The 27,631-nt window shown below is 44.8% G+C and overlaps 1 protein-coding gene across 3 annotated transcripts in view; it reads left to right on the top strand.

Annotated features, from left to right (window-relative positions):
* The window catches only part of Ap2b1 (adaptor related protein complex 2 subunit beta 1), a 113,336-nt gene extending 90,589 nt beyond the window's left edge, over positions 1 to 22,747 (top strand). For all 3 annotated transcript variants that reach the window (XM_038324822.2, XM_038324823.2, XM_038324821.2), the window contains 4 exons: positions 7,353 to 7,437; positions 8,251 to 8,337; positions 15,844 to 15,998; positions 22,639 to 22,747. In XM_038324822.2, coding sequence (XP_038180750.1) covers positions 7,353 to 7,437; positions 8,251 to 8,337; positions 15,844 to 15,998; positions 22,639 to 22,713 — 402 coding nt within the window. In that variant the 3' untranslated portion in view covers positions 22,714 to 22,747. The remainder of the gene's footprint in view (positions 1 to 7,352; positions 7,438 to 8,250; positions 8,338 to 15,843; positions 15,999 to 22,638) is intronic.
* The last annotated feature ends 4,884 nt before the right edge of the window (positions 22,748 to 27,631 follow it).

Here is a 27,631-nt window from a genome sequence, read left to right as displayed (position 1 = left end):
TCATAATAATCATTTCTATTTGTTTTTCCTGTTGATGTCCCTAGGAAGAAAACAGGTTCATATTGTTATGGCCACATGTTGCATATGGTGTGTATACCAGAGGAAGGCAAGCCTCTCCTTGTACCATCTGTGGCCTGCTTTGGGCAGCCTCAGAGCTGTAGCTGAAGTGGGCATTCTGTTCCTTTGCTCACTGAACCCGTTTTTTTAAAACCATTTTTTATTGGGAATGTGAATATTGTGAGCTTTATGCTTATTTTAACTACAGTTTACATAAGAAATATATTTTATATTGTGCATTTACACAGGTGAGACTGGAGATTAAATATTACTGTTTATGAGCTATGTTGCACAGTGATATTCTCTGTTTTGCTTATTTTTTTAAGGCATGACCTTGCTATGTAGTCCAAGCTAGCCTCCTGCCTGTGATCCTTCTGATCCCACCTCTTGGAGACTGGGATTACAGGCATGTTCTATATGTCTGGCTGCTTTGTATGTTTTTAATATAAAAAATATATAAAAATTATATATATATATATATATATATGTTTTTCAAAACAGGATGTCTCTGTGTAACAGTCTGGTGGAACACTTACACCAGGCTGGCCTTGAACTCACAGAGATCCGCCTATATCTGCCTCCTGAGTGCTGGGATTAAAGGCATCTACTCCACACTCATGTGGGTACTGAGAATCCTGTAGTAAACAAAAGACAAAAATTCCTTCATATAATTCATGTTTTGCTGCAAGAGGTATGATCAAGCCAGCAAATAAATGTAAAAAGAAAACTGAAAAGAATGTGGGACAGGAAAAAGGACAGTGAAAAATAATGGGATTGGAGGGGTAATCTGTTACTGTCATAATACGTGGTCTGGAAGACCCACCTGCCTGAGAAGATCAGCTTTGATTAACGCAGAGCCTGAGGAAGTAGTAAAGCATGCAGATGTCTGGAGGAAGAAGCAGCAAGTGCAAAAAACAGGAAGTTGGAAGCTGCGGGCTGGGCTGTGTGCAAAGAACAGGCCATGTGTCTGGAAGCGCAAGGGGGAACCGTCACAGGGTTGGTGGGACCAGATTATAGCAGTTGTATTCTGAATGAGATGGAAAGCCATTGAAAGTTTGAGCAGAGAAGTACTTGCCAGCCTTCCTACTCTTTAAGCTCCTTCTGGCTACCGTATGGGGAATATAAACTAGGGAGGCTGAGTGTTGTGGAGGCAAGTGTAGAAATAGGAAGATGCCGAAAGGTTCTCCATTTATTGAGTTTGAAATGACAGCTGGGCTGGAGAGAGCTCAGTGGTAAAGAGTGCAGACCCGCGTTTGGTTCCCAGTGTCCATGTCAGGTAGCTCACAAGCTCCTGTAACTCCAGTTCTAGGGAATCAGTGCCTCTGGCCACCATGGGCACCCACACAAATGTGCATAAAACCGCACCCAGACACACATAAATACATAATAGTTTAAACTGTCCATTAAAACAATGATAGTAAGAAGGTGGGCTTAATAGTGATCCCAGCACTTGGGTGGCAGAGGTAAAAGGACATAGCAAGCTCCAGGCTAGCCTGGGCTACATAATTAGACCCACTATCTTATAAAAATCGTTTTTGTTTTTTAAGTTGTAATGGTTTATGCCTGTCTCTCTAGGAGTCAGAGGTAGAGGGATCAGGAGTTGAGGATCCAGTCTGAGCCATACAGCAAGATTCTGTGTTTAAAACAATGCAGGCCTGGGTGTTGCTTAGTCCTAGAGTGCTTGCCTAGCATGCAGAGGGCCCTTAGATTCAACATCCAGCATCCTAAAGAAAAGGAAGTGAGAGAGGAAAAAGGAGAGGCTAGGTTCTGGGAGAGAGCTCAGCAGATAGGAGTACTTGATGCTCTTGAAGAGGCCTGGGGTTCCATTCCCAGCACTTACATAGTGACTCACAGCCATTTGTAACTTCAGTTCCAGGAAGTCCAACTCCCTCTTCTGACTTCTGCAGGCATCAGATGTTCACATGATGTACAGACATGCATGCAGGTGAAGCACCCATACACATGAGATTATCCCCAAAGAAGGGGACTGGTTCTGTTTATAAAGGATGGTTGACATATCCATGGAGCATCCAGCTTGCTTTTTTTGTTTGGTTGGCTTTGTTTTTATTTTTTCAGACAGGGGCTCACTCTATATCCTTGACACCTAGAAGTCACTCTATAGACCAGGCTGCTCGAGATTCACAGAGATCTTTCTGCCTCTGCCTCCCAGGTGCTGGGATCAAAGGTGTGCGCCACCACCGTCGGAGTATCTAGCATTCTTTAGGGTGCAGTCTACTACCTTAAGTGCTAGACAGTGCTTAAGCTCTGATCTCAAACTGAAAGAACCACCACCGTCATCTCTCCCCCAACCCTGGGCCTCATTGAGAGTCTGTGTTCCTGAGGTCTTACTGATGTTTTCGTTACACATATGAGTGCTGGGAATGAAGTGCAAAGGAGGGAAACAACTGAGCACACCAGGGTGCTGGTCCATTTGTAATGTCCTTTCCTTCATTTCATCCAACAAACAGTGATGGAGCCAGGCCGTGTGCTGGTGAGAGTGAGATGCCAGCACTCAGCTCGCCTATCGGCAGTGGCCCCACAGAAATGAGCACACGTTCTTCACTGCGATAGCGGTGTGTATCCTGGGCGCTGTGAGGGGCTGAGGACTTCTGGAAATAAATCTCAGACTGAACTGAGACTTACAGCTAGATAAGTTAGACAGAGCTCAAGGAAAAGGATGTCTCGGGCAGAGAGAAGAGCACAGGAAAGTGCAGAGCTGTGACTTTCAGTACTGGGGACAAGAAGCAGTTTGGATATGGTCGAAGTGAAGGAAATAGCCCAGAAAGGTAAACAAGAGGTGATCCGTGGGAGCAGTGAGCCTGAAATGAATGCAGTTCTACCTAATGGTAAAAGTTTGAAAACTGCAAAAATACGGATTTTTTTAAAACTAAAATAAGATTAAAACATTTCCCCAGCAAATAACTTGTGCAGTTGCTCCTAAAAGATGGTCTCTTACCAAGTCACAGTAAAATTTTGGTTGGCTTAAGCAAACAGTTTGTCAGTAAGCTCTTTAAAACTATCTGATCCCTATGTAGCATAGTAATAATACTAAAATCTCAGATAATTCAATGTGGTTATCCTTAGGTTATCCTTAATTATTTAAAAAAAAATCTCAGAAAATCAAAACAGGAAATAAGGTACTGAAAGTTGTAGCTCAAACTCTAATTGGTCTTAATAATAAAAACCCAGAGTCCGATATTAGGGGGTGAAAGCTGAGAGATCAGAGGAGCCGAGCAGCCAGCCACTGGAGGGACCTTTTACCTCTACCGCATCCTCAGACCAAAGGGGGCGATCCTGTCCTCAGACTGCATCCTCGGACTGCAACTGTCTCCACCAAACCTCAGACTACATCTGAGCTCCTGTCTCCTCCCACTTTATATTCCTCTTTCCACCCAGCCATATCACTACTGTCTCCACCTCTCTAGTGCTGGGATTAAAGGCATGGGATCCCAAGTGCCAGGATCCTCTTTGTGTGAGTTCTGTTTCTCTTTTAGACAGATTCAGGCTTGTGTAGCCCAGGGTGGCCTTGAACTATCAGAGATCCATCTGCCTCTGTTTCCCAAATCCTGGGATTAAAGATGTGTGCCACCACTGCCCTAGCGTCTAGTGGCTTAGCTCTGTACTCTGATCTTTAGGTAAGCTTTATTTGATAAAACACAAACCAAATATCACCACAGAAAGTTGTTTTCTATTGTCATGCATTTACCATTGTGCTTGAGAGTTAGACAGCATTCTGTGTGCTTAACAAATATGAGCTCATCTTTATGACAGCCCTGTGAATAATGCTTCTGGTCTTTTTGTGGACAGGAAATTATTCTGGATATTGTTTGCCCCTCAGTCACACAGAAAGCAGGTGTCAGAGTTAGAATTTGAAACCTATTGTTCTGACTCCCAAGACTCTGCCAGTAGTGTTTACTGCCTTTGATTAGAGGATCTGCTCACAGAATTATTCTAGAGCAGATGTTTTGGGGCAGTCTTCGGGAAAGATGAGAACCCTGTATTGTATGTCACAGAGTAGCAGAGGGTTCCTGGCTTTCATCTGTTTATGAGGTCCAGGCAGTAACCAAATGGTTTAGCCTGCTGACCTAAGGAGCATCTTATGGTGTAGCACTGCCGTCAGGCTGTGACTGGAATAGCACTCTCGGGACAGATGTTTAGGAACTCGCTCGGCCTCCTTCAAAAGCACTGCTGTATATTAGTGCTCTTTCTAGATGCTGTTTCCAGCGGTAGAGGCTGTTGTTCTGTCATAAAGAGCAGACCCCTAGTGTCCGTTGTGAAAAGCCTGTCAAGATGGTTCTGAGAAAAGCCCTTGGTTAAGAGTCGCTACCCCTGCAGAAATAACCGCTGTGCTTTCTCTACTTTTAGTTTCACGGCAAGTGCTTGGAATATAGTGAACACCCATAAATCTTTGAACTGATGCATTGTGAGATGTGGCTGCTTTATAGTCAAGGATGACAGTAATAATAGTCATTAGTGCACATGAAGCCCTCCTGTGACCAGCCGACGCCGTCTCCCCAGTTCTCGCTTGTGCGCCCTTTCCAGAGTCGGGCATTGTCATGACATCTTCTTGAGGCCATAATTTGAAGAAAGGCACTCTTTTTCTCTAATTCTGCTGCTGAGAATCAGGCGAATTTGAGCATAGCTCTTTTTCAGAAGCCACAGCTGGCTTACATCTCTGGAAGTGGTGTTTCAGTGCACCCAAGAGTGCTTCACACCCTTTTCTGACATTTTGCTCCCTGCTTTAACCAGCAGGCTTGGTCTCTCTGAGAATCAGGCTGTGTGGTATAGATCAGAAACTTTTATGCTTAGGAATTGGAAGGTTAGAAGCACAGCTTACCAAGAAAGTAATTGAAGGAATTCTGAGAGATCAGAGAGACTGTGTCAAGGAGGCATACCCTGGTAATGATGGAGGGGGAGGCGACGGTGCTCTGGAAGTTCAGAAAGATGAGTGGGGAAGAAATGTAAGAGCTGCAGGTTTCAGAAAGGAGTTTCTTCTATCACATAGCCACAGTTTTGGTGAAGTTTGGGTGTATAGTTTAGGTAGAAAAGAGGGGGGAGGATGGATAAATCAGTGCCTCAATCAACCCATATCAGAGAAGCAGCTTCTTGCAATAGATGGAAACTAACACAGAGACCCACAACTTGACAATGTGCAAAGAGTTAGAGACTTGTTAGCACTCAGCCCTAAATGGGATGTCTCCATCAGGGACCCATGAGGAAGAGGAGGCAGAAAGATTGTAAGCTTCAAAGGTAATGGATGAATTCAAGGAAACAGTGTTCTCCAGACACACCAGGACTTATGCACATACAAACTCAGAGACTGTAGCAACGTGCACAGGACCTGCACAGGGTCAAGCCAGATAGGGTCCCAGCGCTCGAGGACATGGACATGGAGTCCATTCCTGACCAAGGGGTTATCTACAAAGGGAAATCAATTGTCTTCAATTTAGTGTCTGTCATTTGGATATACCAACCACACTCTAGGGCAGGCAGGCCCATGCCCAGGAATACTCAGCAGACATAGAACTCTGGTACTTTTGTGGGCTTTTTCTTTCATTTTGCTTTGTTTTGGGGGGTTTTGTTTATTTGTTTGTTTTCGGGTTCTCTTTTACTTTTTTTTTTTTTTGTCTTATTGGTCTTTTGCCTGTTGTTTTGATTTTTGTTTTTCTGTTTCTTGGGTTTTTCTTGTTTCATTTTTGTTTCTCGCTTGAGTTTTTTTTTTTTTTTTTAAAAAGAGAACAAAGTTGGGAAGGGGGAAAATACATTATGAAAAAATTTTCATAAAAATATGGAAAAGAAGAAAGGGAGAACAATGGTGTTAGATAAGCACTTTTTCTTTACTTATTTACTTTATTTGATTTTGGTTTTTTGAGACAGGGTCTTTGTAGCTGACTTGAACTCATAGCAGTTCCTTCTATATTAACTTCCTGGGTATAGGGATTATAGGCATGAGCTACCACATCCAGTTTCTTTTGCTTTTTAAGAGCAAAGTGAGAAAGAAATAGGCTTCATTAGTAATCACAGAACTTTGCCCAGAGGAACATACTCTGCAGTGCTGGGAACATAGGGAGGAAGTCGCTGGTGGCAGCAAGCTGTGGGAGGCAGTGTCTTAGAGCGGCTCCTCTCTCTGGTCACCTCACATGTTCCAGAACCTGCTGCAGGCAGGAGTCAGCCTGTCCCCATACCCACACTAATCGAGTGCCCCAGATAAAAGTGCCTGCAGTAACTTATTTAAAACAGCATGTGCACACAGGGTAAGACCATAGTCCAGAAGCTTGTATATAAAAAAAAAAAAAAAAAGAAAAGGAAGGAAGGAAGGAAAAACCACTTCTTTGCTTAAAGGCCTGTCCTTATAACCATGAGGTTTACCAGCAATTGAGCCCGATATGCTTCTTTATGGTAGAACCTGAGAAATAGGTCTTGTCAAACCCATCTCTTGAAAAAGTTACAGGTGTTGTGGCCTCTAGTTTTTGAGGAGGAAAAAACATAATCAAGACTGAATTGAAAATCAGACAAGTTTGAATTTGAATCCTGGTACAGTTTTATGACCTGTCCCGGGTCATCCCTTTTCCTTTCTTTAGTTTCCTTATCTATAAAACAAGAAGGGAATGGTAGCCGGGCGGTGGTGGCACACGCCTTTAATCCCAGCACTCGGGAGGCAGAGGCAGGCGGATCTCTATGAGTTCGAGACCAGCCTGGTCTACAAGAGCTAGTTCCAGGACAGGCTCCAAAGCCACAGAGAAACCCTGTCTCGAAAAACCAAAACAAAAAAAAGAAGGGAATGGTAGCTACTTTGTTTAGTTGGTTGTAAAGAATAGTAATGTCACCAGGGAAGAGGACTGGAGGAGGGTTTAATAAGAGAACTGAATCCACCTTCAGAACCTATATAGAAATTCAAGGTGTTGTAGTAGGTGCATGGCCAAGGTAGAGACGGGAGGGTCCCTGGGGCTCGCTGGCCGGCCTGCTCTGATTGGTGAACAGGCCAATGGAAGAACCTGTGTCAAAGGAGGCAGACTGAACGGGTCGTTCAGTCACCAAAGGGGTTGTGACCCACAGCTTGAGAACCTCTGGTCTAGAGGGTATCCTATAGACGGTCCTCCTAAAGAAAGATTGCTTACAGGTGGTCACAGTTATGAGCAAGGATGATGTGCTTTGCAGCGATGGGCTGGTATGTGATGATTGGGAGGCCTGCTCTGACTGAAACAGGAAGTAGATTTCTAGACACACACCTGCTCTCCTCCTGCTACCTGGCTCCTTACTGATGCCCGCATTTTTCCACTTTGCTCCCCTGCCAGGTGGCTGTTAAAAACAATATTGATGTCTTCTACTTCAGCTGCCTCATCCCACTCAATGTGCTTTTTGTAGAAGATGGCAAAATGGGTAAGTGTGTCCTCCTGTCCTGCTGAATATGCCTTTGCCACCATCTGGATGACAAGCATGACATAGCCCTAGAAGTACAGACCGTTTTGAAATTTTAAAATGGCGTTAGGATATTCTAAAACCCCAATAAATAATTGCTCATTGGTCATTTGTCAGTCGCTGTTCTTACTCTGCCATCCCAAATCCCAGAGCCACTTAGCTGACTGACCCAGCCACCCCACACACAGGTGAGAGGATTGAGGATGGCTGTGAACTTGGTCTTTGTCGGTTATCTGTGTTTGTGGGCAAAATGTTTGGCCCCTATTTTGGTTTCTACCTTTGCAAAATGAAAGTCATTTATTTTATGAGTTAGTGACATAGTATGTAAATTTAGCACTTATTTAACCCTGAGTTCATAGTAAGATAAGAATTCAGTAATTTGTAGTAAACCATTGGCTTTTCCCTCTCCTTACTTAAGAAACTGCCATCCAGCCAGGTGTAGTGGTGCATCCCTTTAATCCCAGCACTCAGAGGCAGAGAGAGTTTGAGGCCAGCCAGGGCTGCACAGAGAAACACTGTCTGGGAAAAAGAACGGTAACAAGATATGCCCAAAATTCCCCAAGTAGGACTACAAGGAGCCAAAACTAAACTTTAAATGCAGACTTTTTTCCAGGGTCTATTAGTTCAGCCAGTAAGGGCCTAGTATACAGCACCGTTGCATATCAGAAACTTTGCTCCAATCCTAGCCTGCTCCTGGCAAGCCAAAGGAAAACTGGTAGAAGCATCAGGGAAAAGAATACTGATGTATCCCCTCTTCTCCCTTTCCCCATACAGAACGCCAGGTCTTCCTTGCAACATGGAAGGATATTCCCAATGAAAATGAACTTCAGTTTCAGATTAAGGAATGTCATTTAAATGCTGGTAAGTAATACTTCTTGATTCATTTCCATCTTAGTCAAATTAAATGTTTAAAATTTTTCTTTCCTGTCCCCGCTTCTTTCTGCATTTAACATGATTCTGATGGGTTCATGTTACATACATTACTTTGCAAATCTCTCTTAAATACTTGGCATGTTGTCCAGACATTGTGGCATACACCTGTAATCCAAGAACTCAGGAGGCTGAGGCAAGAGGATTACAAATTCCAAGCCAGTCTTGGCTATATAATGAGCCCATCTCCTTTTAAAAGCACACACACACACACACACACAAAATGTGTCCAGGCATGATGGTGCATGGATTAATTCTAGCACTTGAGTCAGAGGCTGGCAGATCTCAGCAGCCTGGATATCTACACAGTGAGTCCCAGGCCAGCCAGCACTATACAGTGAGTCTTTGAGTCTTTCTGTCTCTCAAAACACAAAAACAACCAAACCAAAAAAAAAAAAAAAAAATTTCAAAATATGGGATATTATGATGTAAAGCACTGAATTACTTACAAGCTACAAGATTAATATATTTAAAATAAAGAAACTAGCCCTAACTTATAGAAGATCCTAGGTTTGCTCTCAGCACTGCAAAATATAGAAAACTATGAAAGCAACAAAACACGAACCATGTAACTTGCCCGTGAGTCCTTCAGTAGCAGAAGAAGTAAATATCAGTCATGTTACTTAAGTATCCTCAGCATCAGGTAATTAAAGTGGTACTTGAGGATAGCCACCCTTCTCAGAATTGACTCTTTCATCTCTCGGATCAGTGTTTGGCATTGGAGAAAAGGATCTGAGAACCTGTATTTAGAATTCTGTTTATAAGTAAAGCATGTATCATGGTTGATTAAAGCCTGGCTGATAACCTTTACTGTTCTCCTGTTTGTCAACTTTCAGATAATGATAATAACCTTTTAAATCACCATTAATCCCTAAACCCTTTTCTAGTTAATTTTGTTGCTATTGTAAAATGCAAAAAGAGGTAATCCAAGAGGAGAGAGAGCAGCGGCTGTCTGTCGATAGGGCTTTGTTTGACTGGAATGTTTGTTGTTCAGAATACTGGCTTTTGTAGCAGCCTTCCTTCTCTCCTGTGCAGCACCTTCCTCGCTGACCCCTCACTCCTCATTTCCTCCTCTGCACAGTGCTGGTCCTCCTGTGGGTCTCCTGCACACTGCCGTCCTCTGTTACTCTTGGAGCAGAGCATTTGAGGAAGGAGACAGACAATATGCAGTACAGAAAGAAGAAAAAGCTCTCACTGTCTTGTCATTTCAATTTTCCATTTTTAATTTTAGGTTTTTGGGTCTCTGTGTTGTATTTTTCTTCTGTATTCAGACAGATCTTTGTATGTAGGGCTTTTGAAATCCAAATGTTATCAGCATCTTCCTGTGCTGGCTCTCAAATGTACTGGTCCAGTTGGGCCTCCGAGACATTTAGAAGGATAAATGCCTGCTTGAGGCCTCAGACATAAAAGACAGCGGCATCCTTTGAGCATACACACTTCAGATAGAGCTTGGCTGTGATAAGGGTTACCTCCTTACCTCCCATCTGTGCCCCTGGAGACGGTGTGAGGAGACTCTCAGTTTTGTTTTGTGGGTTTTTAAGTTGCCCACTAAAGTTTGCTGGTGAGTTTCGGTGAACCATATTTGGTAAGCGCAGAAGCGCTTCACAGAAGGAACTGTTCTCAGGAAGTGGGAACCCTCGACTGTAGATAGAGTCCATGTGCTGATGGCAAAACCCAGAGAATCAGCCTCTGCACTCCGTGCCACAGACACAGTTCTGGGTTAACCGCCATCCTGTGGCAACTGTCCCTTAATAAAAGGTGGAGAAGTTTTCCTGGAGTGATTCAGGTTGGAAAATGGAGCATATGACATGCCTGTGTGTGCACACAATGAGAGCTCTGATAAGTCCTATGTTAGAAAGACCTGTCCCACTCAGTGTTACGCTAACAAATTTGCTTGTAGAACTACAGGTCCCAGGTGCTTGCTGCTGACCTCTGGTGGAAGGTCACCGTTCCTTCCCTATAGAGAGTAGGAAACAGCCAGAGTAATTGGGAAGCAGTTTTGGTTTTAGGGGTCCTGTGTGTAAAGAACATGTATTTGCACGGGGAATTTGATTAACCAAGAACTTTAGTTTGACATGCCAAAATACTAAAAAGAAAAGAATGCCTACTGCACTAGAACACGGGGCCTTTTTCTCAGGCTGTTTGCTTTGATACAGTCCTCACAGCAGACTCAGTTTGGAAAACCACCATGGCCTCACACTAGTTCCTCCTGTGTGTGTGTTCCAAATGCTATTGAACCAGTTTCCTGAGGACACATATTGTGGCAGTGGGGCGCGTGGAACATAAAGAAAGACAGCCAGTTTGTCTTCTCCAGCTGCCCAAGGCCATTTCCCTTGCTAAATCACTGCTTATCTTGCAAGACCACTTTGTTCAGCTAATCCCTTCTAACTCTTCCTTGTCTCCACGCTGCTGCACGAAAGGCCCTGGCCTTTCCATTTCCTCCCCGTCTTGAGGACTCTATTAACAGAGCCTATGCAGGTTTGCTGCCTTCTGATTCAACACCCTGTGTCTCGCTGAGAGCTAAAAATACCATCCTTTCCAGCTGATCTTCCTAATCACAATAGCAGCAGCACTTAAAATAGACCTTCTGTGCTAGCGAAGACATTTGACAGATGGAAGGAACACTCTGGGCTCCAGGAAGTCACAGCCTTACAGGACTCACCAACTTAGCAGTGAGATTTTCTGTCTGTTCTCTGATGTCTTTCTAGAGAAGAAAGGGACCCACTGTAAATCTTAATAATCAGACCTTAATAAAGATGTCTGGGGTGGTGTTGGTGATGGCATTGCTATTTGTTGTAAATACTAGAAAATTTTAGGCTAAAAAGGCGCCAACAGACAAGACTCCTGTTTCCCAACAGCAAACATTCAAACAATTCTACAGGTGTCTTTTTCTTCTTCTTCTTCTTTAATTTTGAGACAGGATCTCACTGTCTCACTGTGTAGCCGGCTGTCCTCAAACTCAGAGATCCACATGCCTCTGCCTCCTGAGTGCTGGAATTAAAGGCGTGTGCCACCACCACCTAGCCATATCGTACCTTTTAGCTACATTTGGGATTATTACATATCTTGAAACACTACCTAAGTACACAGTAGGTAGGTATATTTCCATCCATAATCTAAAAAGGGGTGCTTGTAGCAAGCAGTTTTGCAAGCCTGTTGTTTACTATATTCAAGAAAGCTCAAACACCTGGTATATATCTTCACTTGTCTGGCACTGTGTAAAAAGCTATTTCTTTAGGCATGGCCACTAAGTGAGAATGAGTTAGATTTCTGTTTTATTGTGGTTCTCCTATGCTTTGGGACATTTCAGAAACGGAAACTTTCTTAGTTGGCACTTGAAAATAGCTTTTGTTCCCCCAGATGATTTTTCCCAGTCGTTTTCAGCAGTCTTCCCCCGAAACGGCCTTTTCAGATGAGCAAAGGGGCCGAAGTGCAGATTTCCCCCGTCCACTTTATGTCCTTCTTTGCTCGTATCACTGACAGAATTGTGACCTTAGCTAAAGAATAAAGCTGAGAGAAGGAAGACCACACCCACACCTTTTAAGACCCCAAACACCCAGATCCACAGAGCCAGATCTGTGGAAGGAAGAAAAAGAACAAGAAGAAATGACATCTTGAAGCAAGTACAATCCTATTTGGCCATCACCCTACTTTGGGACAGATCTCAGTACCTTGGCCTAAGCTAGCATCATTTGCAGACACAGAAGCCATTGACATCGCACCTTCTTCTCACCATCTCCCAGTGTCCAGACTCTGGCCCGTCTGCCAGTAGTTCAAGTGTGCACGACACTGTGGTAGCTTAACACGTCTGCTCCAGTGTGACTGGAAGCTGCCTACCATTTGCTTTCACTGCATCCTTTCCTCCTCAGGCTCCTGGGTGGAGGTTGAGGTATGCACCACCAGCATTTGCCTCCCTCAGTTGGTACACTTAGCAGAGTAAATATCTTTCAGTCCTTAAATCCTCATTCAGTGATAGGTCCTTGTCTGATACATGCAAGGCTCTGGATTCAGTGTGTTAACACTTCAAAAAGTAAATTTAAAAATATGTGGGTGTGGTGACTTGTATCTGTAATCCCAGCACTGGGGAGGCGGGAATAGAAGCCAGTCTCATTTACACAGCCCAGGGTATATAATGAACCCCCACCCCCAAAACAAATAACACACACCTTTAATAATATTAATATGGTTTAAATAAATAGAAATATAAAAGTTGGCTCGTAAGTACCCTTTCTCCATTCAGCCTTCTGATAGAAGTCACAGTACATGCATCCATTCAGCATGCGCCGAGCCCTGTTCCTTCCCTGGCATCTGTTGCACAAATGGTGAGAGCACAAGAAGTCTGCAAGCACCTGGGCCTCGGTACACGGATGAGATGAATGTAGGTCTATGCAACAAGACTGCTCAACAAAGGCACCCGCCTTTCTGGAAAGTAGGCAAGCACCTTGAAAGTTAGGAAAAGCTTTTGCCACTTAAAGCAAGTCCCTGTGTGTTAAAGACCGTCTTTTCAAAAAGCATTAGCCAAACTCCAGCTGGAAATGTTGCTTAGCAACCCATTAAGTTGCAAGAGCACTTCACTGTAGGAACCAGAGTGACAGCAAGAGCTGTCTCCCCCACTACAAGATGATTGCAGAGTTTATTGAGGCTCCCTCCTCCAGCAGTATTGCATAGAACTACCCTGAGATAGACTTTCTGTCTGGGATAAAACCCATCCCTCCCTTTGCCTCCCTTCCCCCTCCTTTCTTTCTTTTTTATGGATTTGGGTGTTTTGCCTGCATATAAATCTGCACCACATGCATGCTTAGTGCCTGGTGAACTCAGAGGCCAGACAGAAGAGGGCATCAGATTCCCTAGACCAGCAGTTCTCAGCATGTGGGTCATGACCCCTTTAGGAGTTGAATGACCCTTTCTCAGGGGTGGCATATCATATATTCTGCATATCAGATATTTATATTAAAATTCGTAACAGTATCAAAATTACCATTATGATTTAGCAACAAAATAAATGGTTGGATGGTGATGGCATAAGCATCCCAACACTTGGGAGGCAGAGGCAGTCAGATCTCTCTGAGTTAGAGGCCAACCCTGTCTACAGAGCTGGTTCTAGGACAGCCAGGGCTACACAAAGAAACCCTGCTGTGGGAGCTTCTTCCACTCCTTTAGCCTGTAGCCTTTAAGATACCAACCCACTTGGGCGTGGTCTCTTAAACTATAAATGCAGCTGGTAAAGCCTGCTCTTGCTGTCTTGCTTCTGGCTCTCGGCCTATTCATGCAGAGGACTTTTATCTAGGATAGTGGTCTGTAAGTCTCCCCTAAATAAATAACCCTTTATTATACAAAATTCTGTACTAGTGTGGAATTATTTTATAACTTCCACCATCAAAACCCTGTCTTAAAAAAAAAGAGCGAGAGAATATTCTGGTTGGTTAACATTATTAACATAATGTATTAAAGGGTTGTAACATTAGGAAGGTTGAGAACCACTGCATTAGACAGTGAGCTGGGGATGAATCTAGGTCTTCTGGCAGAGCAGCCAGTGTTCTTCACTGCTGAGCCTTCTATCCAGCCCCTAAAGGCACTCTTAAGTTGTTACTACTTTTCTTTGATATTAGTGAAAACTGTATAAATAAAAGGCAAAAAGTTAAATAATAACTGATAAAATGTTCAATGAATGAGGCCTTAGCTGCTGTCCCTCAAGCTACCTGACTGACATCATAGTAAGAAGGGCCTCTAGAAGCTACTTCCGTCCGAGCAGGTGCTTTAACCCTGGAGCAGCTCTAGCACCTGAGTCAATACAAAATCTGAATACATATTTACAGATAGTGGTAATGGGTACGTGTTGTCCAGATGCTGAGAAAAGCTCATGATAAAAACATGAGGTTGCCTGTGCTGAGATCTTCCCTTTCCCTGGGGCAGAACGTCACCATGCTTCCTTTTCCTAGAGACTGTGTTTATCCTTTAGTCTTTCTGTCTGTCTCTCTGTCTCTCTCTCTCTCTCTCTCTCTCTCTCTCTCTCTCTCGTGTGTGTGGTGGGGGGTTCAAGTGCTGGCATTAAAGGCATGGACTACCACATCTGGCATAGCATCTCTGTTCTTAGAAGTTTATCTGTCTCTGACTCCAGTATCTCCCATGACCTTTAATTCTAGACCATCAGGTCTCTGATGCCGTAGTCACCAGAGCAAAGCCCTGCCCTGAGCTAGTGAGTGCAGAGGCATGGTCCTCGTGGACCAGTCATCTTCACTCAACTTTAGTCCTCCTCGGTGTCTATCAGACAGAAAACAGAATACAGTGTGTTAACGTTGGTTTAGAGTTACCAGAGGAGATGACACAGTAGAAAATAGAAAGGCCTCAGATTGACTAAGACCAAACTAAGAATTCATAGGAATGACTTCTCAGGGCTGTGACACATTCTCTGGGCAAAGCAGCAGAAGAAAGGAAGGATCTATCAGACTCCCAGTCCATCCAGGTGGGAAGTCGCTGCAGCAGGAGCCAGGAGCCAGGAGCCTGAGGCAGCTGCGGCACTGCATTCATATCTTTTATTAAAGCACTAAGTTTCCTTGTTTCTTTGAAAGCATGATTTTTCTCTAGCATCTAAAGAATTAATTTGCCTGCTTAAAAAAAATGTTAAGTATCCAGTTTAATAAATCTGACTTTAAAAGGCTTGTGCAGTTCTGCCCTTTTCTAACCCTGGGAAACTGAGGCCTAAGTGACTCAGAGTCAAGTAACAGGAAGCATGCGTCTGACCATCAGTGTAACTGCGCTGGTTGGGGAGCAGTAACACTCACACTGCGGCATCTGTGAGGACTCCTACTCTCCCCAGCACTTGCTCCAGTCTACCACTATGATGCTTGATAACTGTCAATTTGACCCGGCTAGCATCCCCTAGAGGGCACGCCTCTAGACACTCCTGTGAGCAGTTATCTAAATTAGGTTAGCCTCTGGGTGTGCCTGTGTAGGATTATCTGGATTAGTTAATTGACGTGGGAAAATCCACCTTAACTCTGTGCCACCATTCCTTGGGGTGGAGTCCTGGACTGAATAAAAACTGGAAAGCAGGAAAACACGGGCACCCATTCATCCTTTGCTGAGGGAGGGTGCAGCGTCCACCAGCTGCCTTCGGCTACTGCTGCCATGACTCCCCACCACGATGGATTGTGAGCCTTAACAGGCCCTTCCTTTCTTCTGTTGCTTGGGCCAGGGCGTGTTGTCACAGCCTCGAGAAAGTCATTACTATGAGTTCTTAGTTTGGTCTTAGTCACTCTTAGGACTTTCTACTGTGTAATCTCCTTTGCCTGTCTGTATTAGAAGAGCCCCCTGGAATGTGTGTGTGATAGAGTTCATCAGGGAACTCAAGCGTATGTGACGCTCACAAGAATGTCGGAGAAGGGAATACATCTGTCTGAGATTTTCACTGAGTAAGTTTTGGATCTCTGCTTCTAGACACAGTTTCCAGCAAGCTGCAAAACAACAATGTTTACACGATTGCCAAGAGGAATGTGGAAGGGCAAGACATGCTATACCAGTCCCTGAAGCTCACAAATGGCATTTGGATTTTGGCCGAGCTACGGATCCAGCCAGGAAACCCCAATTATACGGTAAGGCCTTTCCCTGATGGATGAGATAGATTGGAGTAAGACAGTAAGAACCCATACATTTCTTCCTGAATGCCCAACAGAGACTGGAGGACGTACCTCTGACCTGAGACACCCAAAAGGAGCATTCAGTAAAGGAGTCCCTAGTTGCCTTCATGAAAGACCGCCTCTCCTCGCTGTAGTCTGCCACTCAAAATGCATGGTATTCGAGTAGATCATTTGCCTCTGACAGCAAGGAGGTCTGCAAACCCATTGCTTCCCTGACACATAACGATGCTTCCTCTTCAGCATCAAGTTGGTGCTATAATAAGCTGTCAAGAGAAGTGTTTCTAGCTGGGCATTATGGTGCACACCTTTAATCCATCTTTGGTAGTCAGAGGCAGGCAGATTGTTGTGAGTTTGAGGCCAGCCAGAGTTTCATAGTGAGACCCTGTCTCAAAATAAATGAATGAATGAATGAATGAATGAATGAATGAATGAATGTAAAAATAAATGTTTCTGAAATGGCTCAGTGGGTAATGGTGCTTGCTGTGTAAACATGAGGACCTGGGTTCAGATCCTCAGTGCTCACATAAAAGCTGGGCATAACCACGCATGCTGTAAAACCCAGCATTGCACGAGGGGGAGCAGGAGGATCATTGGAACTTGCTGACCAGCCAGCCTCATTCTCTCCCTCCCCCATATCTCTATCTCTCTCTCTATATATATCTCTCTCTATTCTCTCTCTCTTTCTCTCTCTCTCTCTCTCTCTCTTTCACACACACACACACACACACACACACACACACACACACACACACGGTGGTGAGCTCCAGGTTCAGTGAGAGACTTGTGATGGAAAAGGTAGAACAGGATGCCCAACACACTCCTCTGGCTTTTGCACATGGACACACACATGCAGACATACCCCAAAAATAATTTCTTTTTTTTTTTAAATTATTTATTTATTATGTATACAATATTCTGTCCATGTGTATGCCTGCAGGCCAGAAGAGGGCACCAGACCCCATTACAGATGGTTGTGAGCCACCATGTGGTTGACTGGGAATTGAACTCAGAACCTTTGGAAGAGCAGGCAGTGCTCTTAACCTCTGAGCCATCTCTCCAGCCCCCCCAAAAATAATTTCTACCTGGCTTTAAACTGGACCTTTCCTACTTTTGGAGTTCTTGGCCTTAAGGATGTCTAGACCTAGACACAACTGCTGCCTCAAAGTCATGACCTAACCATGGTTTCTTTAGCCTGGAGGGAAGTCTCCAGCCTGCAGGTTTCCCCCTTTGAACCTTGAGGAACCTCCTCCAGTATCCCACTGAACTGAAGCAGAAATTCTGGGATGGCTTCATACAGCAGAAACCATTGCATTGCTAAACAGCAAAGACTGTTTTGTGATCTGCATTGGGAAGGTTACTGACAAACCTTGAGCTGGGGGAATGTCTCATGTTAGGCTGCTTTGAAAGATGTGACAGGAAGAAGATTCAAAATTGACTAGTTCTGAGGAAGGTGAAAAATCAGACTCAGGGAACCTGTTACTCCTCCAACACCATTCCTTAATTTTAACAGCTCTTGTTTATCCTACTGTGCATTTCCCTGGTGTGAGTTGGGGTGCCACGTGTGTGCCTGCTGCTGAGTCCTATCAGCTGGGGCTCTCACAGTCAGCGTCTGTGAGCTTTCCCCAGGAGGTGGACACTCCTCCCGTCCCTGCCACCATCTCTTATCTTTTTTGTTTTGCTTTGCTGTTTGTTTTCGGTTTTTCTGGGACAGGGTTCCGTAATATAACCCTAGCCATCCTAGAATACATTATGTAGACCAGGCTGACCTCAGACCCACAACAATCCGCCTGACTGCCTCCCGAGTGCTGAAGTTAAAGGGAATTCTGGGATTAAAGGCATGTGCCAACAAGCCAGGCTCATCTCTTACTTTTTTCAGAGAGTGGTAATCTACCTTGTCATTTACCTTAAGTGCCTAGGACAAGAAAACCCTCTATACTCTTCCAGGACAAAGTCTTGCTGTAAAATTCAGATCTTGTAAAATACCTCCATTTACTTTTCTAGACATTTGCTCAAAATCTGTATGTATGTGTCTTTTTAACTCACCATTAGTAGTGTATACACTCTTCCATCTTGACTTAAGTTAAAGAAGCATTTTAGTCCCAGGTTGTAGACAAAGAGATCCTGGTCAAGAATGATGAGAGAGGGGCAGTGAGGTGACTGGGTAAGTAAAGTCACTTGCCAGTTTTTATTTTTACTCAGTTTTTTATATTGATAATATTTTACACATAGTATACTTTCAAAACTAGAAAATAACAAGTATAGACAAATGAGACTGTACATTACAGACTTTTTCAGGCGGGAAAGAGTGACTTGTTTTTTTCTGTGTGGGAGGAGTCTTTTGTCATTTTCTTGTTGTTGGGGGTGTTATTTGTTTTTGAGACAAAGTTTCACTTTGTAGCCCTAGCTGGCCTGGAATTCACTATATAAACCAGGCTGGCCTCAAACTCAGAGATTCACCTGCCTCTGCTTCCCAGGTGCTGGAACGTAACCCTAGCCCTGGCAAACACTCATTGGTTCTCCTACAATGACTGTGTCATTTTGGAAATATTATAGAAAATAAATCATACATCACGTAGCCTCTCTTTTATATGTGTCTCTCTGTGATGTGTGCATGTATGTTCATGTGTGTCAATGCACATGTGTCTTAGTGTTCTATTGCTGTGAAGAGATACCATGACCATGGCAACTCTTATATTTGGGGCTAGTTTATAGTTCAGAAGTTTATTAATCCATTGTTTTCATGGTGGCAAACATGGCGATCCAAAGGCAAGCATAGTGCTGGAGAAGGAGCCGAGAGTTCTATATCCAAATCGCCACACAGCAAAAAAAAAAAAAAAAGAGAACATTTGAAACTCCAAAGCCCAACCCTTATCACATGCTTCCTCCAACAAGGCCACACCTACTCTAACAAGGCCACACCTTCTAATCCCTGTCAAGTAGTGCCACTCCCTAATGACCAAACATTCAAGTGTATGAGCCTATGGAGGCCATTACTATTCAGACCACCATATGTGTGTGTTTTATACTGGGGAAGCCTGAGTCTCACTCTCTACCTTATTCACCAGAGCAGCCAGTGCAGCCAGCTAAGCATGCCTACTCACCATGCATGTGGGTGAGAATCCAGTCTCTGGTCTTGTAACTTACACCGAACCTTTTTTCCAGCCCCTTTTATAATCTATAAGATTTTTTTTGCACATTCCATAATATCCTTTTACTAGTTTCTAATGTGTACCAGTAGTTTGCTTTTTGTGTGGTCATATGTTAGCCAACTGTATGCATCAACCATGGATTCTTAAGTCATGAAGTGAAAGATATTTTCTCCTCTGTATTCTTTGAAAATTTGAGGTATTTGTAAGCTAGGCATTTAATCCCAGCACTCGGGAGGCAGAGGCAGGTGAATCTCTGTGAGTTCGAGGCCAGCCTGGTCTACAGAGCAAGATCCAGGATAGCCAGGGATACACAGAGAAACCCTGTCTGAAAGAGAGAGAGAGAGAGAGAGAGAGAGAGAGAGAGAAGCGAGAGAGAGAGAGAGAGAGAGAGAGATTCACAGTTATAGGAAATGCTATAGCTGAAGAGATCTTAAATGATCTCTTTTCACTTGACCCAGAAAACACAAGCATGGGAATCAAGGGTTCAAGTCTTCACTTGTACTTTAAGAACACCTGGGAGTTTTCAGCCCCTCAAAAGCACACAGATCCAAAAGCTACCAAGTACCTCATGGTAACACTTTACAGAAAAATGTGAGCCATTCCATATTGTAGTGGTGGAGTTTATAGGTATGCCTAAACCAGAGTATGCTGGATTTGGGGTTGGCATCTTAAAATATTGCTAAAATTTTGCTGAACATTCTTAAAATATGCAGAGAGTAAGTACAGGTGTAGATGTGGACTGTGTGGTCATCTGGCATTTCCAGTTTAACAAAGATAAATCACCCTCCTGCAGAGCTCATGGTTAGGTTAACCCATGTATGCACTCCCATGCCATAATAATTCTAATTATTGTGAGATAATCCTAAAATAATCCTGAGATAATCCTAAAGGAAAAGTAACAGATTATCCCTAAAACAGAATACACAGAAGAAGGGAAAAATATCCCGAAAGAAACAAATCTCATTGCCTAGTCTTTCCCTCTATCAAGCTACCAAAGATCCTGATGTCATCATGGGCTGCCACTCCACCCAGTGTTAATGGTTTGATGACAGTTGCCTTAGGGTTTCTGTTGCTGTGAGTGGACGCCATGACCATGGAAACTCTTATAAAGAAAAACATTAATTGTGGCTGGCTTACGGTTCAGAGGTGGAGTACATTACTGTTGTGGCGACACATTAACAGACATGGTGTTGGAGAAGTAGCCAAGAGTCGTACATCCAGATCCATAGGTAGTAGGGATTGAGAGGGAGGGAGAGACTGACTGATTTGAGCATTTGAAATGGCAAAACCCATTCCCAGTGAAACACTTCCTTCCAGGCCGTACCTCCTAATAGTGCCACTTGCTTTGGGCCTGTAGCGGCCATTGTCATTCAAACTACCACAACGAAGCCTTACTTGCCCAAAGCCTCGCTTCTGCCAAAGCATCCTGATGCCAAGAGCTAAAGTGAGTGAATGCCTCCCCGTGACCACAAGGGGTCTGGCAGACATGAATAACTGTAATTTGAAGCTCTAGAAGCACTTGCATTTGTGCCAACAAATACATGGTAAGGATTGGTAAAGATAGTATTCATATTCAAAGCTTCACCCTTAGTATTGTCCATGTCAACAAGCTGTTGTCCTGTGCTGGGGCTGACAGGCTCCAGACAGGTATAGGCAGGGTACTTTGAGACATCTCCAGGTACAGTGGCCAGAGTTCACACTGGCCATATGCACTAAGCTGCAGAATAAGATCAACGCCCTGTGCAGGTCAGTGTTCAGTTTTCCTGACCTCCAATAGATTCACATCTCTGAGACTGGGACTTCACCACATTTAATATGCATGAATTTGAATACATGGTAGCTGAGAAACAGCTTATCCTTCGTGGCTAAAGTCAGGATCATTCCTATGTGGTCCCCTGGATAAGTGGCAAGCCCTGCACTCTTGAAGACACTCTTAAAGACGTGTTAAACCCATCTCCACCTCACCAGTCATGTTCAGTAGTAAATCTTATATCCTATTTTAAATAATAATAATAATAATAATAATAATAATAATAATAATAATAAAACCTGTAATTTAGTACACTAAAGACAAATAAAAGAATAAAAAAAGAGGCACACACCTCTAATCCTTTACAGCACTTAGGAGGCAGAGGCAGGCAGATCTCTGAGTTTGAGGCCAGCCTGATTTACATAGAGCATTCCAGTCAGGACAATATAGTGAGACCTTGTCTAGCAAGATTCTCAGATAAATGCTAAAAAAGTGGGAGGAGTGGATCTAAAGCTTGTACCATATCTATGTTTATACATTAGTTGTAGGTTGTTTTGTTTTGTTCCGGTTACATTTATCAGAATTTTCATGACTGATAATAGAATAGCAGTTTTGCAAATGTCCTAGAGACTATAAAAGACCAGTGAGATAGCTTTTTGGGGCCACACATGTGATCCTGCTAATCCAGTCCTAACTGGGTCTCAATCCCTGGGAGCTACATGTGAAGAGTAAGCCAACTCCCCACAAGTTGCCCCTTGACCCCCAAACATAGGTGCACACATACAAATGTTTTTTAATCACTTTAAATAAAGTATCTCCTTTTATTTATGTGTATGTCTGCACGTTTGCTGTGTGTGTGTGTGTGTGTGTGTGCATGTGTTCATGTGTGTGCATTCAGTAGCCAAAGGTTAAAGACAGTGTCTTCCCCAATCACTCTTTTCTACCTTATTTTTAGAGACCCTGTTTCTCTCTGATCTCACCATTTTAGCTAGAGTGGCTGGCCACCACGCTACAGGCATCCTGCTCTTTCCACCTTCCCCCAATGCTGCAATCAGGTGTCTGTCACTGTGCCCAGCTTTTTACATGGGTGCTAGGGATCACGAGCTTATGCGTGTACAGCAACCACTTCACCTGCTGAGCCATCTCCCCAACTCTGTGTTGTTTTTTATGAGATGGTGTCTCACTCTGTAGCCCAGGCTGGCCTGGAACTCACTGTGTAGCCCAAGCTGGCCTCAAACTCACAGCAATCCTCCCACCTCAACCTGGCATGCAGTCATGAGCTACCACCTAGCTAATTTTAAGTTTTTAGAATGTTGGTGTTTCAGGAAATTAAGACTCTGTCCTCCTGAAATTGGAACTGAGATCCATATCAGACATAGGAACTGAGATCAGCAGCTGAAAGGACTGTCACCAGGTTAAGGGGTTTCCTCAGTACTGGCCTCTGCACTTTTGGCAAAGCCTCAGAACAGTGGTCCCCTGGGATCATGTGGGCTGTGGGGAGATGCACAGTACACAGCTTGACACCAACAAAGTTGAAGTTTTGAAATCCATGGTTTGTGTTAATGTGAACTCTCTGTTTGGCTGTTCCAGTCGTAGAGTGTCTTGGAATGTCAGAAACGGTCTTGACCTGAATGTTTGGATGCATTTGGATCTATTTCCATCTCCATACTAATCTCCTTTCTCCTCCTCTTCACAGCTGTCGCTGAAGTGCAGAGCCCCTGAAGTCTCTCAGTACATCTACCAGGTCTATGACAGCATTTTGAAAAACTAATAAATGGGTCCTGTACCCTCCAGCCACCCTGTAATCGGTGCAAGCCAAGATCTCTTAACTGAAAGAAGTCGTACTGCTGTGTAGAGCCTGAACCCAAACACTGCGCCACCCACCCCAGTAGTGACCAGTCGCCCTGTGCTGACATTAGCATTCACCCCATTGGATAGGTTAGCTTCCTGTGACGTGTGTAACCACTGCTTCCGTCATTCCCCACTTCTGCCACCTGCTGCTGCTCTCAGCCCTTCCCTGTGAGCTTCTCCATGCTGTGCCAATGGCTAGCCTTTTTTACACCCTCTTTTGAGTGTAGTTTGATATTTTGTAATCGAAAGCTCATTTCACAAGCAGAAAAAGGCAACAAGTTAATTAAAGCAAGGAAAAGTGTCACTGAAACATAAACTGCACCTTATTGTTTTCTACTTTTGTACAGATGAGAAATTGAGGTAGAACAATGAGTAGGGAGTGTTAACTGACCATCAGTCTTAGAGGAGATACAGGTACGGTCCCAGCCCCTTCTGGGGAGGGGGGTTCTCTTGTCTGTGGCAACCCTGCTCCTGGTCATTTGCATTCTTTTTCCCCTCTATCCAGATTCTTTCCTTGGCCAAGCCTTCAAGCTCCCTTATGTCCCGAACTATCTCATTTGATGACTCCATGCTTGGCAGTGGTGGTCTTCATTGTTTCCAAGTGCAGGGACCCTGGGCCTGTCGGTACAAAGCCGAGAGATGGTAGAAGGCTGTTCCCTTCCACTGTGCTACCCCAGTGATCACACTGGCTGAGGAGCTGAGAGGAGATAAGTGAGAACCACAGTGCCCTCCCCTAGCCTTCTTCCCTCTGTTCCTCAGGGCCAATTCACACCAAAAGTCAGGGTTCTCAAGTCAAAATAGACTTTAATGGCTTATCCAACCTTGTTTTTCTACAAAAAAAGGTAACAGGAAAAAAGATTATTGCTGAGGCCTCTTGGCTCTTGAGTAGCACAGCTGAGGCTGGTTCCCTAAAGCTCCATCAGCTCCCCTGTATGGCTGGCTCGTTGCTGTTCTCTTCCTATGCCTGCCTGTGGCTCTTTGCATACTCCATACTGAGTTTGGTGCTCCACCATTTGCTGGTGGCAGGTGGCGGTTGACATCTCAGTTACCTGAATACACATCCAGGTAACGAGAGTGAAACGGAGCTAACATTTGCCAGGCTCTCCTAGAGCACAGTTCTGGAGGCCAGCAGTGAGTGTAGAGAGGTTGCCGGTTCTCGCTGTCCCTCAGCTCCCTGATCTGCTCTCCATCCATGGTACTCAAGCTCCAAAGCAAAGTAAGATCATCCCAGAAGGCCATGTAGTTCTTGTCATCTCTCAAGGGCTGAGGATGTGAAGTCCCCTCCAGTAGCACATTGGTATGATTCATCAAAGAATGCCTCATACCCACTACCCTACTGAGTACTGTTCACACTGTTAGAGATGTGGCACAGCCTGGCACCTTGTAGTCAGGGTCCATTAAGAGTTCCCTGCTCAAGTCAGAAGCATGCCAGGGTCCAAAGACCTCATCCTCATGCTGGACTCAGCCCTAACCCACTGGATCCAGAGGAGAGGTTGTGGAAAATCAGATAGAAACCAGCTTCCTTCAAACGAGTGGCTGGAATGATCCTGTTTTCCTCCCAGTTGCAAAGCTTCTCTCAAGTTCCATAAGCCTTGAGCATCTTTGCTGGCTGGTGGAAAGGAAATACAACCCTCCCTCACCATGCGGGAATAGGAAATGCTGCAAGGCTGTGTGGGAGGCAGGTAGGTTGGTGGTATGTTGGGTGGAAAAGCAAGTTGACGAAGTTCCCTTGTTGAGACTCATTCATGGAGTCAGTTGGATATGAGTAGTGTAAGGGGTTCACACTACAAACACAGTTTTCTCATCTCAAAGCAAACTGTAGTTCCCGAAAGAAGAGTATGTGCCTGGGCAAGCAGAGAACAGTTTGATGCCAGGGTGTGCCCACCCCTGAAACTGAGGCCTCTCTACCTGTGTTGGATAAGAACTGCTGTTCTCTTCTGGCCTAACTGAGCCAATCGATGATGCCTGACCCCTGGGGAAGCCACCTCTCATTCCACCCCAGGCAGAGCTAGGGAGGGATGCTGCTTCCCATGAAAGGGACTCCTGAAGAGACAACAGTCTGCTGCCCCTGCAGCAGCTTCCTCCAGGCCCCTCTCAAGTCGGGTTCCCCCGTGGCCTCTCTCCTTGCTCTAAGTATGTCTCTGATGCAAGCTGGAGTTAAGAACGCAGGGAAGCAAACACATTGGAGTTCTTCTGGGTCAGAGTCCCTGAGTGTCTGTCCTCAGCCAAGCCTGGTCCGTATGTCTGTGTTGTGAAGCTTGGGACGCTGGAGCCAGATGTGTGAGGGTAAAGGTTGCCCTAAGAATGCTTATTCTTCTGTTCTTGTTGGGATTTGTTTGGGGGGGGGGGGCGGGTTGGGGGAAACTTCCTTGTGTATTCATCAATAAACTCATTTACACAAAATAAAGTTTGTGTGTGTACTATGTTCTCAGGTCTGACACCCCAGGATAAAACATAGCTGACCAGAGAAGGGACATTGGTAACCTTTTTTTTTAATGGCCCTAGCCCTCCCAGGGGTTCAGCTAGATGAAATTAGAATTGAGAAAAAGCCTTTATCTCAGGAAGCCACCTGGTGTTCCAAGTCTCAAGTTACCTCCCTTTAGGAAGGTGTGTGCAGGGAAGCCAGTCTCTCTGGCAGCTGTTCCCAGACACTGGGAGAATGGCAGTGGTGGTCCGGTCCCCCATCCCCCAGGATTGTCAGTATCTGCCAGCATAGCCAAGGGCAGGAACATAGTGGGGCTGCTGCATGGCACCTGTTACCCAGGATGTCTCAGCACTCGGGTGCAGAAGCCTCTCGAACCCAGGGCCAGCATGTTCCCAAGCAAATGGGACAGCCCGAGATATCCAGAACTGTTTTGTATTGCTTGAAGAAGTCCTTAAACATCTCACAAATATAGACAGGGTTTGGAGTTTTCAGCACTTAATTACTCAAAGTAGTTGCTTTTGGTGTCTAGACAATGAGCTGCCTTTGGCAACTGGGGGCTCTCTGCTGGACTTCCAAGCTCAAGGGGAACCCTAAGAAAGAAAGGGTCTTTAAGTTGAAGTTCAGGTCAGGCTACCGAAGAGCAGTCTTGGGCTTTGTCTGGGATAAGGTCAAGCAAAGTCCCCAGACACACCCAGCTCAGGTGCAAGTCACCTGCAGAGCTTTCGGAAACGATGTATCTTCATATTGGCCGAGTGAGTCAGGGTGAAGCTGAGATGGCCCAGTGGTAAAGGCGTCTGAGAATCTGATTCCATCCCTGGAACCACATCGGGGGAGGAGAGAACCAACTCCCGGAAGTACACACAAACCTCCACACCATTGCATGCCTGTGTCCTATATGTACACAGACACTAAATAAATTGCTTTCAAAATATTTAATAGCCAAGGTTCGTGTTTCCCCGTGCTCATCTGCAGCAGTACTTGCGGGAGAATGGTAAAGCACTCGGTGCCCACAACACCTGTTTCCCCTGTCCGTCTGAACTTGGCATCACCTGCTTTTCAGGGCAATGTGGCCCCACATCTGACTGCATGGCAGTTCCCTCTCACTCCATAAAAGCTTCTCCCCTCCCACTCACTGTATCCAGCTTTGCTGAGTCCTAAGGATGGCCATATGCTCAAAGCAGCTGACCACCTCCCACACCCCCAACCTAAACCTGTTTTCAGAGACTGCACTGTTCTCTGCCCCTGGGATGGGCCTCAGGTACGTTGTTCCCGAGGATACTCCAGTCTGGGCCTTCCTCCTCCCACTGTTTGCATTAGTACTTCCGGTCTTGCTTGGACCCTGATTTTTCCCTGCCACCCTCAGCTCTAAGAAGCAAGAGCCTGTTTATTTTAATAGCTGGTATGGCGCTTGGGAAAGATCACACCTCCCCCGTTGTTACCCATTTCTATCTCCTGAACACTAATCCTAGAATCCCAGCCAGCCCCCGGACATGGTATTAGCAGCAAGGACGTTTCTTGAAAAGTTTTGAGTTGGCTTTGGACTTGCCTCCTCGGGTTTCTAGTTTAGCTTTTGCCCTGCCGTTTTTGATGCTGCCAACAAGGGGGAAGACTCAGCTGGGGGTTGGTCAGACCTAGATTCTTAGTTGGAAAACTGACTGAAGAGCTGTTTTGGGAGCATTGTTTGGGGACAACACTGCCATCTCTAGGATCAGATCCGCCTTCAGGCAGAACCCTAACACCTTAACTAAGAGTGCCTTTTGGTATGGAGGAAGGAAAGGCGAGAATCAGTATTAGCTGACTCTCCTTCCGTTCACACGGGCCTCTGATGGGACGGGTGGGTCTAGCCTGTCTCCTTCCATGCCCTGGCTTCAGGTGCTACAGAGGGCACACACAATGCTCACCAAAAGAACCTGAGTTTGTGAGCTTGCCCCTCAGTCACCAGGAATCCTCAGCTGAACACAGCCACAAAGGCAGACAGATCCAAGGACCAAACCCCTTTAGATTTCCCAACAAGGTAAGTCTAGTGGCAGAGAAGAGTAAGCAAGGCCAAATCAGCTCTCAGCAGAGCAAAATGAATTAGCTTCAGTTCAGGGAAAATACTACCACTGTTTCTTCTTTAAATAAGTGGTGCTTTAAATGACACACCACTGAAGGCTAGTATTAAGTCCCATAATCTGTAGGGTAGAGGCTTGCAAGATTTCTTATTTCTAGTCCTCAAGCTGAAATGGATCTATGTCCCGGGGGAATAATTGAAAGCTTCAATCCTCAGGCAAGACGGGGATGAAATATTTTTGAGATGCAGTAGGAAAGAGTGTCCTGGATGATTTATTTAATGAAGCTTAGAGGATGTCAATGACTCTACTGGAATCCCTTGGGAACAGTCACATCTAATCCCCACCCAGCCCCAAGTGGT

The sequence above is a fragment of the Arvicola amphibius genome, chromosome 4, assembly GCF_903992535.2.
Source record: "Arvicola amphibius chromosome 4, mArvAmp1.2, whole genome shotgun sequence".
NCBI lineage: Eukaryota > Metazoa > Chordata > Mammalia > Rodentia > Cricetidae > Arvicola > Arvicola amphibius.
Note: the sequence above shows the minus strand (reverse complement) of the source record. Positions and strands in the feature narration are given on the sequence as shown.